General features: G+C 43.2%; 1 protein-coding gene across 5 annotated transcripts in view; it reads left to right on the top strand.

Annotated features, from left to right (window-relative positions):
• The window catches only part of ahi1 (Abelson helper integration site 1), a 407526-nt gene that overhangs the window by 310863 nt on the left and 79495 nt on the right, over positions 1–17168 (top strand). For 3 of the 5 annotated variants that reach the window (XM_068026173.1, XM_068026175.1, XM_068026181.1), the window contains exon 22: positions 14988–15046. The exons of 1 other annotated variant lie outside the window; for it this stretch is intronic. In XM_068026173.1, coding sequence (XP_067882274.1) covers positions 14988–15046 — 59 coding nt within the window. Of the gene's footprint in view, positions 1–5646; positions 5680–14987; positions 15047–17168 lie in introns of those variants that run through there. One more of the 5 variants, XM_068026189.1, reaches the window with a different exon arrangement.

The raw sequence follows: 17168 nt of genomic DNA on the forward strand, positions 1-17168 counted from the left end.
GCAGTTCACACTCTGGAGTAGGTCACCGCAGTTCACACTCTGGAGCAGGTCACAGGTGTTCACTCACACTCTGGAGCAGGTTAGCGCAGTTCACACTCTGGAACAGGTCACCGCAGTTCACACTCTGGAGTAGTTCCCTACCGTTCACACTCTGGAGCATGTCACCGCTGTTCACACTCCAGAGCAGGTCACCGCAGTTCACACTCCGGAGCAGGTCCCCACAGATCACACTCTGGAGCAGGTCACCGCAGTTCACACTCTGGAGCAGGTCCCCGCAGTTCACACTCTGGAGCAGGTCACAGCAGTTCATTCACACTCTGGAGCAGGTCACAGCAGTTCACTCATTCTCTGGAGCAGGTCACACCAGTTCACTCATTCTCTGGAGCAGGTCACACCAGTTCACTCATTCTCTGGAGCAGGTCACACCAGTTCACTCATTCTCTGGAGCAGGTCACAGCAGTTCATTCACACTCTGGAGCAGGTCACAGCAGTTCACTCATTCTCTGGAGCAGGTCACAGCAGTTCACTCTCTCTGGAGCAGGTCACAGCAGTTCATTCACACTCTGGAGCAGGTCACAGCAGTTCACTCATTCTCTGGAGCAGGTCACAGCAGTTCACTCTCTCTGGAGCAGGTCACTGCAATTCACTCATTCTCTGGAGCAGGTCACAACAGTTCACTCTCTCTGGAGCAGGTCACTGCAATTCACTCATTCTCTGGAGCAGGTCACAGCAGTTCACTCTCTCTGGAGCAGGTCACTGCAATTCACTCATTCTCTGGAGCAGGTCACAACAGTTCACGCACTCTTTTATTCATCCTCTGACCCTCATAATTTTACTTTGTTATTTACACTACACTTGAGGTAAATTTTGACCAATAAATGGTTGTAAAGTGAGTGAAACTAACTGGAAAGTGGGCTTGATCTGTGTCCATTTAGTATTGCATCCAATTTCTGACACAGCTTTTGAAGGTGCCAGAAGCACCCAACAGTCATTGGGTGGATCAGAATGTCCTCATACTGAAGTGCCCATAATTTCTGAGCATTCATACTCATACATTGTTTCATGTACTTCGCAAGATAAAGCAGTATCTGGGTTCAGAGGCTGTTTCTTGTTTTTATTCAAAATAGCACAGTGGGTTTTCCCCTGAGAATCTTCCTCTACTTGTGTTTTTTTTTGTAAGAGGACCTGTAGAGGAATACCAGGCCAGTCCTGCTGCACCAGACCTACCTTGCACTAACCCCCAGTACTCCTCACATCATAATCTATAATGGAGAATATTGCCTGCAGAGACTTCAGTTAACAAGCAATGCCATTAGAAGAATTGTGCTGTTTTCTCCAAGCTAATGCAAAGCAAAACTCCACTGTAGGATTGCACTGCTTGTGGTTGTTAAGATCACAACTGCTCCTAACTTGTATGCTGCAGGTTTGTTCCAGTTTACTATGTGGAACATTGGCAATATAAGCTGTATAGCTGTACATGGATGTGAAAAGCAAATTTGTTTGGCCAAGCAATTTTGCCTGCTTCTGTATAAGCAGCCTTAGCAAAATGAGAGCCCTGTGTGGCTTTTCAGAATGGCAGAGTTCCTGAAGATCCAGAACATTGTAACTGTTGATGTTGAGGATATCAGCAGTACAGGTGCCATTGAAGCTCAGAAGGAGGTAGTCTTTGGTATGTTTAGTGCACTTGGACACTTCTTAATGCCATATAAAGTGAGTCAAACTGGCCATGGACGCTGGCATCAGCTAGAGGAGTTGCGAATGGAGTTGCACGCTATGGTATCAACAACAATTAGGCCCATTCCTCACCATATGATGGAGGAATGGCCATTGATGAGACAGCTGGAGATAGTTGAGCCAAAGATTCTTTCCTTGGGCACCTCTGTAGTGATGTCCTGAGTCTGCAATGACTGGCTTCTTGATGTCAAGGGAAGCAACTTCACCTATTTCACCTTTCCCCTGACATTCAACATGTTTGTTCATATCTCAGTAAAGGCTATGATGAAGTCTGGTATCGGGTAGTTCTGGCAGTGCCCAAATTGAGCATCAGTGAATGATTTATTGGTGAGTAGGTGCTGTCTGGCATTATTCATGACTCTTGCATCATTTTGTTGATCGTTAGGATGCTAATAAAGTGGTAATTGGCCTGGTTAGATTTATCCTGTTTATTTGTGACCAAGTCATGCCTATGCAGTATGTACATTGGTGGGTAGATGCTCATGTTATAGCTGCACTGGAACAACTTGGCTAGGGGGCAGTTAGTTCTGGTGCAGTTCTACAGTTGATATGTTTTCAGGGCCTTTGTGGTGTCTTGTCAGTTGGCCACTTCTTAGTGTCATATAGAGTGACTAGGTGCCTGGCTTCTGTGTGTGCAATAAATTTTTTATGACACTAAATCTGTATTTAATAAACTTATATTAATTGCACCGTTAAACTTAAACAATATGGAAGAAGATTGACGGAGGCATAGACAGCAAAAACAACACAGACTTGATAGCAATGTGAATAAAGCATAAGAGATTGAATTATAAAGATGTATGCTGGTATTTGAAATAGCTCTATATACTTCTGACACTCCTAAGTAATGTTTTATTTTCTTACACATTGTTCCCACTAATTATTTTGGCTACCTGAATGGAACTGCACATTTAAGACCGTAAGTTCATGTGAAGTAGAAGCAGGAGTAGGCCAATCGGCCCTTCGAGCCTGTTCTGCCATTCAATAAGGTCATCATTGATCTGATTGTGTCCTTGACTCCACGTTCCTGCTGCCACCACCCCACATAACCCTTGACTACCTTGTAGTTAAAAAAGAAACTAACACAGCCTTGAATATATTCAATGACCCAGCCTCCACTGCTCTCTGGAGAAGAGAATTCCAACGATTAATGCCCCTCAGAGAAGAAATTCCTCCTCATTTCCATCTTAAATGGGAAACACCTTATTTGAAACTGTGCCCCTATAAATTACTCCCAACAGTGAATCCTTTCCCTAGCTATTTCTTATCTCTACATTATTCTACATCTTGATCTTCTTCACCAATCATTTCTCTCTACTGATCTCACGCTTTATGAGCAGAGCTATGCTGTGTCCCTGTTATCTCTGGTTATCATTACCTATATTGCGACCCTGCACTATTGCCTTGTCCTTTCTCGTTGACTTTCGAAATTTCCCCTCACCTGGAACTTCCCCCTCCCCCACCATCCCCAACTATTTAGTTAAAGTCCTCTCTACAGCCCTAGTTATATGATTCGCTGGTCCCAGCGCAGTTCAGCTAAAGGCCGTCCCAGTGGTACAACTCCTTCGTTCCCCAGTACTGGTGCCAGTGCCCGATGAATTGAAACCTATTTGTTGCTCACCAATCTTTAAGCCACGTATTCGACTGTCTGATCTTATTTACCCTATGCTAATTTGTTCGTGGCTCAGGTAATATTCCTGTGATTATTACCTATATGGTTCTGCTTTTTAATTCAGTCCCAGCTGCTCAAACTCCCTCAGCAGAACAAACTTCTTTCTTCGTCTTACCTATATCATTGGTACCCACATGAACCACAACAACAGAATCCTTCCTCTGACTCTCCAAGTTCCTCTCCAACCCCAAGGAAATTTCCTTAACCTTGGCACCGACAGGCAAGACAGCCTTCGGGACTCGCGCTCTCATCTGCAGAGAAAGGTATCCCCTTAACTATACTATCGCCTACTGCAACTACATTCCTTTTTACCCCCCCCCCCCAATCACTTGAATGGCCCCCTGTACCATGCGCCAAATTACAAGTAATTTTGCACTCTGGATCCATATGCACCAGCAACTTAAGTCAGGATTCCAAAACTTCATTTTGAACCGTTTGAGAGGAGAAAAACATTCCATCCTTCAGTAAAGCCTAAATCTGAATCCAACTGCCAGGCATAAAAGATCAGTGATATTACCCACCCTGTCATTAAACTTTCTCTTCTATCTGATGCTCTTTAATTTTGATTTGAAATGTCCTAATTTTTGAAGTTATTTTTCTGCCCTTCCTCTTTTTTTTTCCTGTTTTCCCCAGTCCGCATGTCGTCCACAGTTAAGAAGGTAGGTGGATGATCTGCTGTTCTGAATTTGGTAAGAGATAGGAGCACAAGAGCAGCCAGGAGAAATGTCTGCTCCCAATTACTCCCCTTTTTCTTCTCCTTCTCTATGGAAAGGCACCTAGCATTCCTTGTGCCTACCCATAATTTCCTTAACTGTTTTTGGAAACTCCCCATAATATTCTTGACTGCACTTGGGTACATTTTATTTTCCATACAACTGCCAACATTGGTTGCAGTACACTGTACATTACAATGCCTCAAGGTGCTCTGTCAAATAAGTAAAGATCAGTTCATTAATTTAAATTTCCACTGCAGCATCAATTGTGAAATAGCTGCAGGATTTCTGATCTACTTTTTAAGTAAGAGGAAAGGGAATCTTATTTCTTAAGTTACTTAAAATAAACGTTTGGTTACCTGGCCTACAACTTTTTCTGCCTCCATTTTTCCTTCCTGCCTATTGGGAAAGTGGTTAGCATCTGCTCAACAACTTCTTATGTGGCAGAACAGCGATCGGCACTCAGGATGCTTCATTCGGTGATGCAATAGATGTTCATTTGTTTTTTAAAAAATTTTTGGTAAGTTGCAGCAAACTGATTAATGCGTTACGCAGCATTGTCGTTTCAAACACCACCTTAAGTGAGGCAAAATAAGTTTTGTTGATGCAGATGAGAAACACCAAGTAAAATGAGTGAAAAGCCAAAAATAAAAGAAATCTATACATATTGAAAACAGCACAGAACTGGCGTGAAGTACAAACTTAAGGATACAACTAAAAAAGTGCAAGAAATATCAAACGTATCTATGACATGGTAAGCCTATGTCTTACACGAATTATGTTGATGGAAAAGGTTTTGTACTCTGTTACAATAAAAAGTTTGTAGAAAGTGTGAAATTTCTTTATATTAAAATGCAGAACTTTTTCATAAACTATTCTGTAACTTGAAATGTGCCTTGTGGAAGAAGACAGGTAAAGTACAGTTAATTATGTTTTTAAAGAAAATTATGGAGTAAGCTGTTCGAAAATCTATTGAGAAGTATATAAGGACATTTTGATACTGTTGAAAGATTTGCTACAGTTTTTTAAATTCATTCCTATGATGTGGTGCGCGTTGGCAAGGCCAGCAGTTATTTCCCACCCCTACTTGTCTTTGAGAAGGTGGTGTTGAGCTATCATCTTAAGCCACTGCAATCCGTATGGTGTAGATTCACCCACAGTGCTGTTACGTATGGAATTCCAGGATTTTGACCCATCAACGATGAAAGAACTGCGATATAGTTCCAAGCCACCTTGGAGGGGAACTTGTAGGTGGTGGTGTTCCCATGTGCATGCTTCCCTTGTTCTTCTGGGTAGTAAAGGCCGCAGGTTTAGAAGGTACTGTCAAAGAAGCCTTAGAGAGTTGCTGCAGTGCATCCCTTGGTGCACTGGTGATGGAGGGAGTGAATGCTTAAGGTGGTGGATGGATTGCCAATCTAGTTGGCTGCTTTGTGCTGGATGGCGTTGAGCTGCTTGAATATTGTTAGAGCTACACTCCTCCAAGCAAGTGGAGAGTATTCCATCACACTTCTGAATTATGTCTTATAGATAGATGGCGGACAGACTTTGGGGAGTTAGGAGGTGAGTTACTCATCACAGAATACCCAGCCTCTGACCTGTTCTTTTAGCCATAGTATATATGTAGTTTGTTCAATTAAGTTTCCGATCAGTGATGACCGCTAGGGTATTGATGGTGGATTCAGTGATGGTAATTCCATTGAATCTCAAGGGGAGGTTGGTAGACACTCTCTTGTTGGAGATGGTCATTACATGGCAGTTGTGTGGAGCAAATGTTACATATCACTTATCAACTTATGTCTGAACGCTGTCCAGCTCTTGCTGCATGCGACCACAGAGTGGTTCTGATGAAACCTCATTATTTTATCCGGTCATCGGGGGCCCCAGCGGAGAGTCGTAAGGTGGGGGTGGGGGGGCGAACCCGTCTCAGCCCTCTGTCAGGCCCTGATGGAATTCCACGGTGGACAGCCAATTAACTGCCTGCCATCGAGGACACCATCCCTTTAAAGAACAAGCTCCTGCCTCCAGAACTGCGGGCCAATTGGAGGTCCGGCAGCTCAATAGTACCAGCAGCGCTGCTGGGAGCAGTAGCCATTGCTGGTGCTGCAGGAGGTCTGCAGTGACAAAGATGGAGGTGGTCCCAGGTCGCAGGTAATTAGGGTCACTGGGCCAGTCATGCAGACCCTGGTTGTGGGGGAGGGGGTTAGTGAGGTCGGTGATGGGGGTCTTGTCACAAGGGTGGCCATCGCTGCTGGTGGGGAGGAGGCCCTCCGTGAGCCATGGATTGCCCCCAGAGGAGGGGCCCACTCCTTCCCTGCCAGTTCGGAGGCCGCCGAGTCTTACCTGGCAGTGTCTCCCCATGGCAGTGGGCCCCTCTGTTCGGGAAATGGGAGCGGAGGTGGGAAGTTGCCCTTAAGTGGCCCTTAATTGGCCACTTAAGTGGTTCAATTGACCTCGGGCATGGGGCCAGGACTCTCGGGCATGGTGGGTGTGGAAAGGATGTTTCCCCTTCTGGGAGAATCTAGAACTAGGGGTTGTCCATTTAAGACAGATGAGGAGAAATCTTTTCTGTGAGGGTCGTGAGTCTTTGGAATTCTCTTCCTCAAAAGGTGGTGGAAGCAGAGTCTTTGAATATTTTTAAGGCAGAGGTAGATAGATTCTTGATAAGCAAGGGGGTGGAAGGTTATCGGGGGCGGGTGGAAATGTGGAGAAATAAGTTCAGCCATGAATTGAATGGCAGAGTAGGCTTGAAGGGCTGAGTGGCTTACTCCTGCTCCTAATTCGTATGTTCATATGTATGTTCGTATGCTGCCCAATGCCACCTATATGTGCCTCCCCCCGCCACCACCCCGCCCCCCCCACCCGCCTCTGTTCCCGTCTCTAAGTGTAGGATAAAATCCAGCCCAGTAACTGTTTCTGTCTCCACAGATGCTACCAGATCTGCTATTACCAGCATTTTCTGTTTTTATTTCAGCTTCCCAGCATCCATGGTATTTTGCTTTTGTATTGATCTGAAAAAGGCTGGTTTACAGAATTTGAACTCCCTCTTAGTAATTTCACATCTTCATGTTTACCTTGTTTGAATCTACACTTCACAATCCCATTGTTAGGCAAAGTAAAGAATATTAAAATAACTGTTGTAGCAGGAATGCTTCAAAAATATTGGTTATGTTTCTTCTACTTAACAATTCCTTCCACCACATCTATGTGAACTGAGGTTTGTTTTCCACCATTATTGCCATGGACTGCTTCTAAGGTAACTGGTGGCAAAGGTTTATTTTCAAAATAGTTCCTTTTAATATTGGGTTCTACTTACGTTATTCTTCTTTAATACTTACAATGTATTCCTATTTTGGCAAGTTGAATAGCTAACTTGAACTGTGCTACAAAGTTGTAATACAATTCAAGAAGCGTGATTACATCATGAACCACAAAAGGTTTCAAAACTTCATCTCAACACTAATATTGTGCCATTACTTTGTGGGCCACTGTCTAAGCCAACTAATGTTCTAAATATATGTATACACATACATACATATATATAATCTTCCCTTTTGCCGTTAGGATTTTTATCTTCCACTCTTTCCCCCACCGCAGTTTTGACATTCAGGTCTGCACACAGTGAATCAGCATCATGTGACAGGAAAAGAAGTAGTAGTCGTCTTGTTCTTTTGTAGGTTTTTCAACTAACATAGTAATTACCGAGTTTACATCAGAAGGGTTTGTTTGATGACATTGAGTTGGTTCTGATAAGCCAATCAATACTTGCCTATATTGATTTACAGATACATCTATCCCCTAGGTGAACGATACTTAACGATGGAAGGAAAGGAGGGAAAGTTGACAAACTTTGAATCTATAATGTATTCTGCATAGAAAGACAAGTTAAAACTTGCGTTTTGAGAGGTGATAGTCATTGTCCTGTATGTAAAAATAAAACACGTTGTCAAAATGTGCCATGTTGGGTTTCCCTGTTTGAAAAAAACCTGCTAGATGAGTGGTCTCAGGCCAGCTGCCAATATCTTCTGTGCAAGTCAGCATATTTTGTAGTCCTGGATGCTGATTCCTGTATCTGATATGCAGCGGAAAAGTTAAGTACCAGCGGGGACTCAACATGGGAGCTTTCCCTGTGACAGCTTTTTTTTTTAAAGTTCTTCAAGCTAGCTATTGAGAGTGGTGCCAGCTGAAGCCAATGTTATCTAGCATAGTATTTCTTCAGTACAATCAAAAAATGTCTAGTTTGTATTTTAATTATATTAATGGCGGTGGTTCAAGTATGACTATTTGTGCTTCAGTATTGAAGTATTGGTGCTCTCACATGTATTTAAGTCTTCAGAAGAAGGGATTTTCCTCCACACAAGATCAGATGGCAGGCTGTTCAACCTTGCCCGTCTTAGAGCGAAGACCAAAGTACGGAAAGTCCTCATCAGGGAACTCCTCTTTGCTGACGATGTTGCAATAACATCCCACACAGAAGAGTGTCTGCAGAGACTCATCGACAGGATTGCGGCTGCCTGCAACGAATTTGGCCTAACCATCAGCCTCAAGAAAACGAACATCATGGGGCAGGACATCAGAAATGCTGCCTCCATCAATATCACAGCCACGCTCTGGAAGTGGTTCAAGGGTTCACCTACCTAGGCTCAACTATCACCAGTAACCTGTCTCTCGATGCAGAAGTCAACAAGCGCATCCGTTGCTATGTCCAGACTGGCCAAGTGGGTGTGGGAAAATGGCGCACTGACACAGAACACAAAAGTGTTTCCGAGTGTTTCAAGCCTGTGTCCTCAGTACCTTGCTCTACAGCAGCGAGGCCTGGACAACGAATGTCAGCCAAGAGTGACGTCTCAACGCATTCCATCTTCGCTGTCTCCAGAGAATCCTTTGCATCAGGTGGCAGGACCGTATCTCCAACGCAGAAGTCCTCGAGGCGGCCAACATTTCCAGCATATATGCCCTACTGAGCCAGCGGCGCTTGAGATGGCTTGGCCGTGTGAGCCACATGGAAGATGGCAGGGTCCTTAAGGACGTATAGTACAGCGAGCTCATCACTGGTATCAGACCCACCGTCGTCCATGTCTCCACTTTAAAGGCGTCTGCAAACGCAACATGAAGTCCTGCGACATTGACCACAAGTCGTGGGAGTCAGTTGCCAGCGATCGCCAGAGCTGATGGACAGCTATAAAGGCGGGGCTAAAGAGAGGCGAGTCAAAGAGACTTAACAGTTGGCAGGAAAAGAGACAGAAGTGTAAGAAGAGAGCCAACTGTGTAACAGCCCCGACAACCAATTTTATCTGCAGCGCCTGTGGAAGAGTCAGTCACTCTAGAATTGGCCTTTATAGCCACTCCAGGCGCTGCTCCACAAACCACTGATTACTTCTAGGCGCTTACCCATTGTGTCTCGGGACAAGGAGGCCAAAGAAGATTGTTTGTGTTATCACTACTTTTACATTTGGATGACTAACTTTTCCCAGTATTATTAAAGCATGTTTTAAAGGTGTATTTTGATTGGAATCCTCCTTTTGGGGATGGGATATTTGTTTTCTTTGCTGCTCCTTTTAGGTTTTCTTTGCTATTTGTTTTCAATATGTTTGACAAAGTAGCACATAAAAGGCTGGTTAACAAAATTGAGGGTTGTGGAATAGTGTCAGCTTGGATTTGACTTAAGGACAGAAAACAGCAAATCCTGGTAAATGGTTGTTTTTCAAACTGGAGAATGGAAGACAATGGTGTTCCGCAGTGCTAGGACCACTGCTTTTATTTATATTTATGGTTGGTTTCCGTTCATCTACAAAAGGCACACAGCATACAATCCATATAAGTGGGTTGTCTTCTCTTCGTGCGCCTTTGTTGATGGCTGAGAAGGTCAATCCTTGAAAGGCAAGTTCTGCCACATGTGCTTCACATGAAACTGCCAAGTGACCCTATGAGTTGTTGTTTTTGACGTTGGCACCTGTTGCCAAGCTGCTCTAACAACTGGTCATTGTGGTAGTGCCCACCAACTCACAGTATGTGTCACCATTTCCCTGTTTCGCCAGCTAGTGGCTTCCAAGTGTGATAGTCGACATTTAGGGCCTTCATGTCATGCAAGCATCCTTGAAGCAGAGCTTTGGGTGCCCCACAGGTCGTCTGGCCCCAGTTACCTCACCATACAGAAGGTCCTTGGGTATACAACCGTCTTCCATCCTGCGGATGTGTCCGATGCACCAAAACTGCCTCTGTTTGATTAGTGCCACACGCTTGGGAGTTCTACCTTTGAGAGGACTGCCACATTTGTGATTTTGTCCTGCCAGGATGTACCCATAATGCGCCACAGACAGCGAAGTTGGAAATTATTGAGCTACTTTTCCTGTTAGCTGTAAGTCGCCCATGTTTCACAGCCGTACTGCAAGGTGCTGAGCACACAGGCCATATAAACCATCAGCTTGGTCCTAAGAGTCAGCTTGGTGTTACTCCATGCGCGTTTTGCAAGTTGGCCAAAGGTGGTAGCTGCTTTCCCTATGCATGTACGGAAACTCAGCTACAAAGACTCAGGGACTGTCTCTCCCATGCCTGTACCTTGTTCTCCTTGACTATAAGCATCAAGAAAGCCATGGTCATCGGACAAGTTGTTGCATCTCCACCGCTGATCACACTAAATAACACCCCACTGGAAGTGGTTAGCAAGCTCTGCTACCTTGGGTCCATGGTGACAGACAATCTGTACTTTGATGCAGAGCTCAATACACGCATAGAGAAAGCTGCTACCACCTTATATGTATGTGTGTGAATTGGATATTGGAATACAGAGTAACATTTCAAAATTTTCCGATGATACCAGACATGGAGATGTGGCAGACAGTGAGATGATAGCAATTGACTGCTTCAGAACATAGAAAAGCTAGCAGAATGGACAGGCAAGTGGCAGATGGGGATTAATATGGAGAGGTTGAGATGGTGCATTTTGGCAGAAGGGATAGGGAGAGGCAATATAGACTTAATGGACAGTTCTAATGAGTATGCAGGCACAGAGGGACCTGGGAGTTCAAATGCATAGATCTTTGAAGGTGGCAGAGCATATTGATAGTGATTAACGAAGCATATGGGAACTTGGGTTTCATAAATAGAGATATAGAGTACATAAGCAGGGAGTTATGATGAACCTTTAATAGTGACCTAACCAGAGCTTTATAGAGTATTGCATCCAGTTCTGGTCACCACACTTTAGGAAGGATGTGAGGGTCTGGAGAGTGTGCAGTGGCGATTTACCAGATTGGTTCCAGGGATGAGTGATTTTAGCTACAAGGTTAGGTTGGAGAAGCTGGGGTTGTTATTGGAGCAAAGGAGATTGAGGGAAAATTTAACAGAGGTGGACTAGATTATGACCGGTTTAGTCAAGGTAGACAAAGAAAAGTTGTTCCCGTTAGCTGATGGTACAAGGATTATGGGAAATAGATTTCAGGTTTCGGGCAAGAGGTTGGAGGGGCGATGTGAGGAAGAATTTTTTTACGCAGTGAGTGGTAATGACCTGGAACTTGCTGCCTACGAGGGTGGTGGAAGTGGAGACGATGAATGATTTCAAAACGAAATTGGATGGGCGCTTGAGGGAAATAAACTTGCAGGGTTATGGGGATAGAGTGGGGGGATTGGAACTGATTGGATTGCTGTATAGAGAGCTGGCATGGACTCGATGAGCCAAATGGTCTCCTGCACTGTAATGATCCTATGACTCTGAGGCAGTAGATGGGCATTCAGGCAAGTTGCTCTGGAGACTCTGCCAGTGTTGCTTTTTTGCTCCCTACTAAAAGTTGCTTGAGACTGGCAAAGTTGGCTCATCAACTGATTACCCCACTTCTGCCTCCACCCGCCACCCCAAAAGAAATTTGGCTTCGATTCAGTATTTCTTCTGACATAACAGCCGAGCTGTCTAGGCAGGGAACTGGGTGAGTGGAAATTGCAGACACAATTCTTTGTCCTTCTACTCCATGATGTTAAGAAAACTCTCAATAACCAATCTGCCATGTGGGACCCTGCCAAAAGCCTTTCTAGACCACATCAATTGCACTACCCTCATCAATCCTCAATACTTACTCAAAAAATTTGATCAGTTAGACATGACCTTGCCTTAACAAATTCATGCTGACTATCCTTGATTAATCCGTGCCTTTCTTAGTGACAGTTTATCCTGTGTCTCAGAATTAATTCAGAGAATTTGCCCGCTACCGAGGTTAGGCTGACTGACCTGCAATTATTTGGTCTATCCCTCACTCCCTTTTTAAACAAAGGTACAACATTAGCAGACTTCCAATCCTTCAGCACACGCCTGTATCCAGTGAGGAGTGGAAAATGATGGTCGGACCTTCCACAGTTTCCTCCCTGCCTTTTAACAGCATGGAGTACGTTTCATCCGGCCCTGGTGATTTATTCACTTTCAAGGATGCTAATCCCCTTAATACTTCCTCTCTCCCTATGTTTATCACATCCAATACTTCACATTCATCTTCCTTAACTACACTGTCTGCATCATCCCCCTCTTGTGTGAAGATGGGCGCAAAGTATTCATTAAGAACCATACCCACTTCTTCCACCTCCACAATAAATGTTGCCTACGTTACTGAGATTATTTTTGTTCCTTTTAATCTAGTTACTAGGCAGAAGCCAGGCTTTGGTTATGAAAGACTACGCTAAAAATGAACTGAGACTATCTGTATGCAATTTATAATTGCGTTTTTAAAATAAAGTTAAGTTCCCTCCCCATTATAGATTTTATCTAGTCTGATTGGATTTTGCGCACTCTCCAATCACAGAAAAACAGTGCAAGGGTCATTCAGCGTCAAGTGATCTCCATGCTGAATTGATAAAAAGTTTGACAAGGTAATTGACAAATATCTGAGCCGCTCCATAGTGCCACTGATCAAATGCTGAGACAATTTAACAGTGCAGCTTCCAGATTTAACATGGCAAATTAATTAAGAACTTAGCTGGAGCTGCAAAAAAATTTGTCTGAGCACAACTAATGCAATGCAGGCCCAGCTGAATTCCCAACTTCAGTTATTTTTGCAGGACTTCTGGAATCCTGCATTTAGCTTATTTTCAGGAGTGATTGTGGAGGGTAGAGGGTGGGGGGATGTTAGGTTTCTTGTGTTAGGCTCCGGTCATTTTCAAGAGTCCAAGGGCAGATTTTCTTTTTAGAATCTCTCTCAAATCAGACTGGAGAGCAAAAGAAAATGAGGCAAAACCAGCTGATAAGGTCTATTGCTGTCCTTTCCCCACCCTTCATGGGATGGCAGGGTCCCTGATTGTTTTTTAAAAAAAGCACTCTAACCTATTTGTGTGTGTGTAAACCTCTAGTGTGTGTGTGTGGGTGAAAGTTGGCACATTGTTTATTATTTTTATTCGTATGGTTTAGGTGCAATAATGTTGATCTCTTTGTTTACTCAAGAAAATCTGTCTGATTCTTGTTATGATCGTCGCAAGTAAGTAGTCAAACACCTACTGAATTGGCCAGTACATTCAGTTAAAAAAAAATTAAACCTGTTGTGGTCAAACAGGGAGTGGGGATAAAAGGGAAGCCCTTAGACCCCTCCTCACTTGACCGTAACAGTGTATACGTGCACACATCATTGAAGGTGACAGGACAGGTTGAGAAAATGATTAAAAAGGCATACCAGATCCTGGGCTTTATAATAATTAGAGGTATAGGGTACAAAAACAAGGAAGTTTTAATGAACTTTTGGTGAACTCTGGTTCGGTCTCACCTGGAGTATTGTGTCCAATTCTGGGTACCACTCTTTAGGACGGGTATGATGACTTTAGAGAGGGTGCGGTAAAGATTTACAAGAATAGTTTCATGGATGAGGAACTTTACATGGTTAGATTGGATAAACTGGGCTTATTCTCAATAGTGCATCTTAGGTTGAGAGGAGATTTTTTTTAGAGATGCTCAAAATCATGAGGTGTTTAGACAGAGTAGATGGGGGGAAACTGTTCACGTTGGCAGAAGGGTCAAGAACCAGAAGATACCGATTTAAGGCAATTGGCTAAAGAATCAATGGCAACATGAAATACTTATTGATGCGGCAAGTGGTTAGGATCTGGAACGCACTGCCCGAGAGTGTGATGGAGGCAGATACAATTGGGGCTTTCAACAGGGAATAGGTAAGCACCTGAAGAGAGAAAATTTGCAGGGCGACAGGGGAATGGGGGAGCGGGAATAGCTGAGTTGCTCTTGCAGAGAGCCTACGAGGACACAATGGGACGAATGGCCTCCTTCTATGCTGTAACCATTCCACGATTTTTATGACAGAATTATGGAGTCTCTTATTAGGGGATATATAGACAATCAAGGTTTTCAACTAAAACTTTTGTTTTAATTACCTCTATATGGTTTTACGTGACTCATGTAACTTCTATGTTCCACTTTTTAAAATGCAAGAGGTTGCAAGAGCTTCTAGAGTTTAAAAAGCAGGGTTAATCAGAAAAATGTATCCAAATAACTTGGTCTTGCATTGACAAGACAGCTGGCCTTAATTTGTGTATTTTCTTTGAGTTCTGGTAAAAACACTTGTGCTCACAAATGTATGGTGAAAAAATGCCAAATGTGCAAACATTTTGTCTTGTACTCTTATTTTAACAACTGCTTCAGGTTTTGCTGCAGCACAGAACTAGTGTTATGGAAAAATAATATCAGCTTACCCTCTGTTTTATTTATTTCTTGCTACTTTGACCCTAAGTGCAACATCTCAGGATTCAAGTGTTTTACTACCAAATGAATTGTTGCATTTGGAATCTGGTTTATCAAAAACCTGTTTAATGGAAAATTGATGAAACTGTAACTTTATTGTTTTCAGATAAAAGCAAGGCTGATTTCAATTTGTTATCTTTCTTGCTAGGCGGCTTCAGTCCTGTGGGGCATCGTTTTAGCAGACCTCCATCAATCAAGCTAGAGACGGTATGAAGTATAATTCTAATCGAATTCCAAATTTGCCACTAAATAATCTCATAATCTCAAATCATAACATGGTTACAGTACAGACCAAGGCCATTCAGCTTGTCGTGTCCTTGTCGGCTCTCTGCAAGAGCAGTTCAGCTAATCCCACTCCCCTGCCTTTTCCCTATAGCCCTGCAACTTTATTCTCTTCGGGTGCTTATCCAGTTCTCTTTTGAAAGCCACAATTGAATCTGTTTTCACCACACTCTCAGGCAGCGCATTCCAGATCCTGACCACTCACAGTGTTAGAACGTTTTTCCTCTTGTCGCTCTTGGTTCTTTTGCCAATCACCTTAAATAGGTGTCTTCTGGTTCTCAACGCTTCCACCAATGGGAACAGTTTCTCTCTGTTTAGACCCCAATGATTTTGAACACCTCTATTAAATGTCCTCTCAACCTTCTCTTCTCTAAGCATCCTAGAATCATGTATGCAACTGCAGAAATGCCTGTCTGGTCCCCTAACTATAGAATCCCCAAATACTTGCTTTCTCAATCTTCTTCCTACTCCCCACGTCACCCACCTGCAGGAGCAGGCAGGGGGGTTGTAAAATTGAGTAGGAGGCAGGGGGTGTCAGTCTCGACACCTTCCCGTCCCGGCTGCAAATTTACGAGGGGCAGCGGTGGAAAATGGCCCACCTGCCCCAAGCCAATCAAGGCCCTTATGTGGCCAACTAACTGCCACTTAGGGCGGCGCAGTGGTTAGCACCGCAGCCTCACAGCTCCAGCGACCCGGGTTCAATTCTGGGTACTGCCTCTGCGGAGTTTGCAAGTTCTCCCTGTGACCGCGTGGGTTTTCACCGGGTGCTCCGGTTTCCTCCCACAGCCAAAGACTTGCAGGTTGATAGGTAAATTGGCCATTATAAATTGCCCCTAGTATAGGTAGGTGGTAGGGGAATTTAGGGAAGGTCGGGATGTGGTAGGAATATGGGATTAATGTAAGATTGGTTTAAATGGGTGGTTGATGGTGGGCCAAAGGGCCTGTTTCAGTGCTGTATCTCTAAATAAATAAATAAAAATAACATTAATACAAACCATGAACCAGATATCATAACACCCTCCCATGAGAAACAAATGAAAATTCATCACCACAGTGATAAGTTTTTTTGGTTGTTTAAAAAAAACACATGCCACACATTTAAACAAAACAACTACCTTATCACATGGAAATCACGACAGTCTCCCCCATTGTTCACCAGGTAGTTGATCTTAACTGTATTCTTTTGTTGAATTCATAACCAGAAGCCATGTCCTTGACTGAAAAATGATAGCATTTAAGTAGATGGAAAGGATACTTCCAAAACTGTAGTATGCCAGTGAACTTTGTAAATCTATTTGAGGACAGTTGTAAGTCATTTTTTTAAAAGGTTGCACTCTCGATAGAGCATTGGTAATTGTGTTGCTCTTCCCTGCAACATGAATGATTTTTAGGTTAAAAGGCTGCAGCATCAAACTCCATCAAAACAACTGGAGATTCTTCATGCGAAACTTCTCCAAAAACACCAGTGGATTATGATTAGTGTAAATTAATGTTTCTCCTTGATTACTCAAAATGCATATTTCAAACTGTTGAAGAGTAAAGACAAGACTTAATGTTTCATTTTGTGATGTTCTCTGAAAGCTGTCTTTTGTATATGAAAATGCACATTTTTACCATGTCCCTGGGTAAACGATGATTCTGGCTTGTGCATACCAGTAGTTGTGAATTCTGTAAGTGGAGATTCCTCATTATTATCCACGTGTGCATTTTCAAATTCAAGCTTTGAATCAGTCTGCTCAGATTTCACCTTCTGAACTTTATTCTCTTCCATTTCTCCAGGTTTATCATTGTTTAAGTTCGATGTCCCAATTAATTCCCCAGTTAAACCATCTTCCTTCTGTTTAACTGCATATGTATCTTTATTTTTATGGCCATTCCCCAGACTCAAACAGTTTGAATTCTCTTTTCGAGATCGGATGTTTAAAATTGCTTCTGTCTGTTAACAACTCATTCGTTTGTTGGTCAAAATTTTCTTTAGCCACTTTAAAAAGGTTGTTTAAATGACTTTTATGTTCCAGTAGAAGTATTTGATATTCTTGTTTAGTCT

Source organism: Heterodontus francisci, chromosome 3, assembly GCF_036365525.1.
Source record: "Heterodontus francisci isolate sHetFra1 chromosome 3, sHetFra1.hap1, whole genome shotgun sequence".
Lineage (NCBI taxonomy): Eukaryota > Metazoa > Chordata > Chondrichthyes > Heterodontiformes > Heterodontidae > Heterodontus > Heterodontus francisci.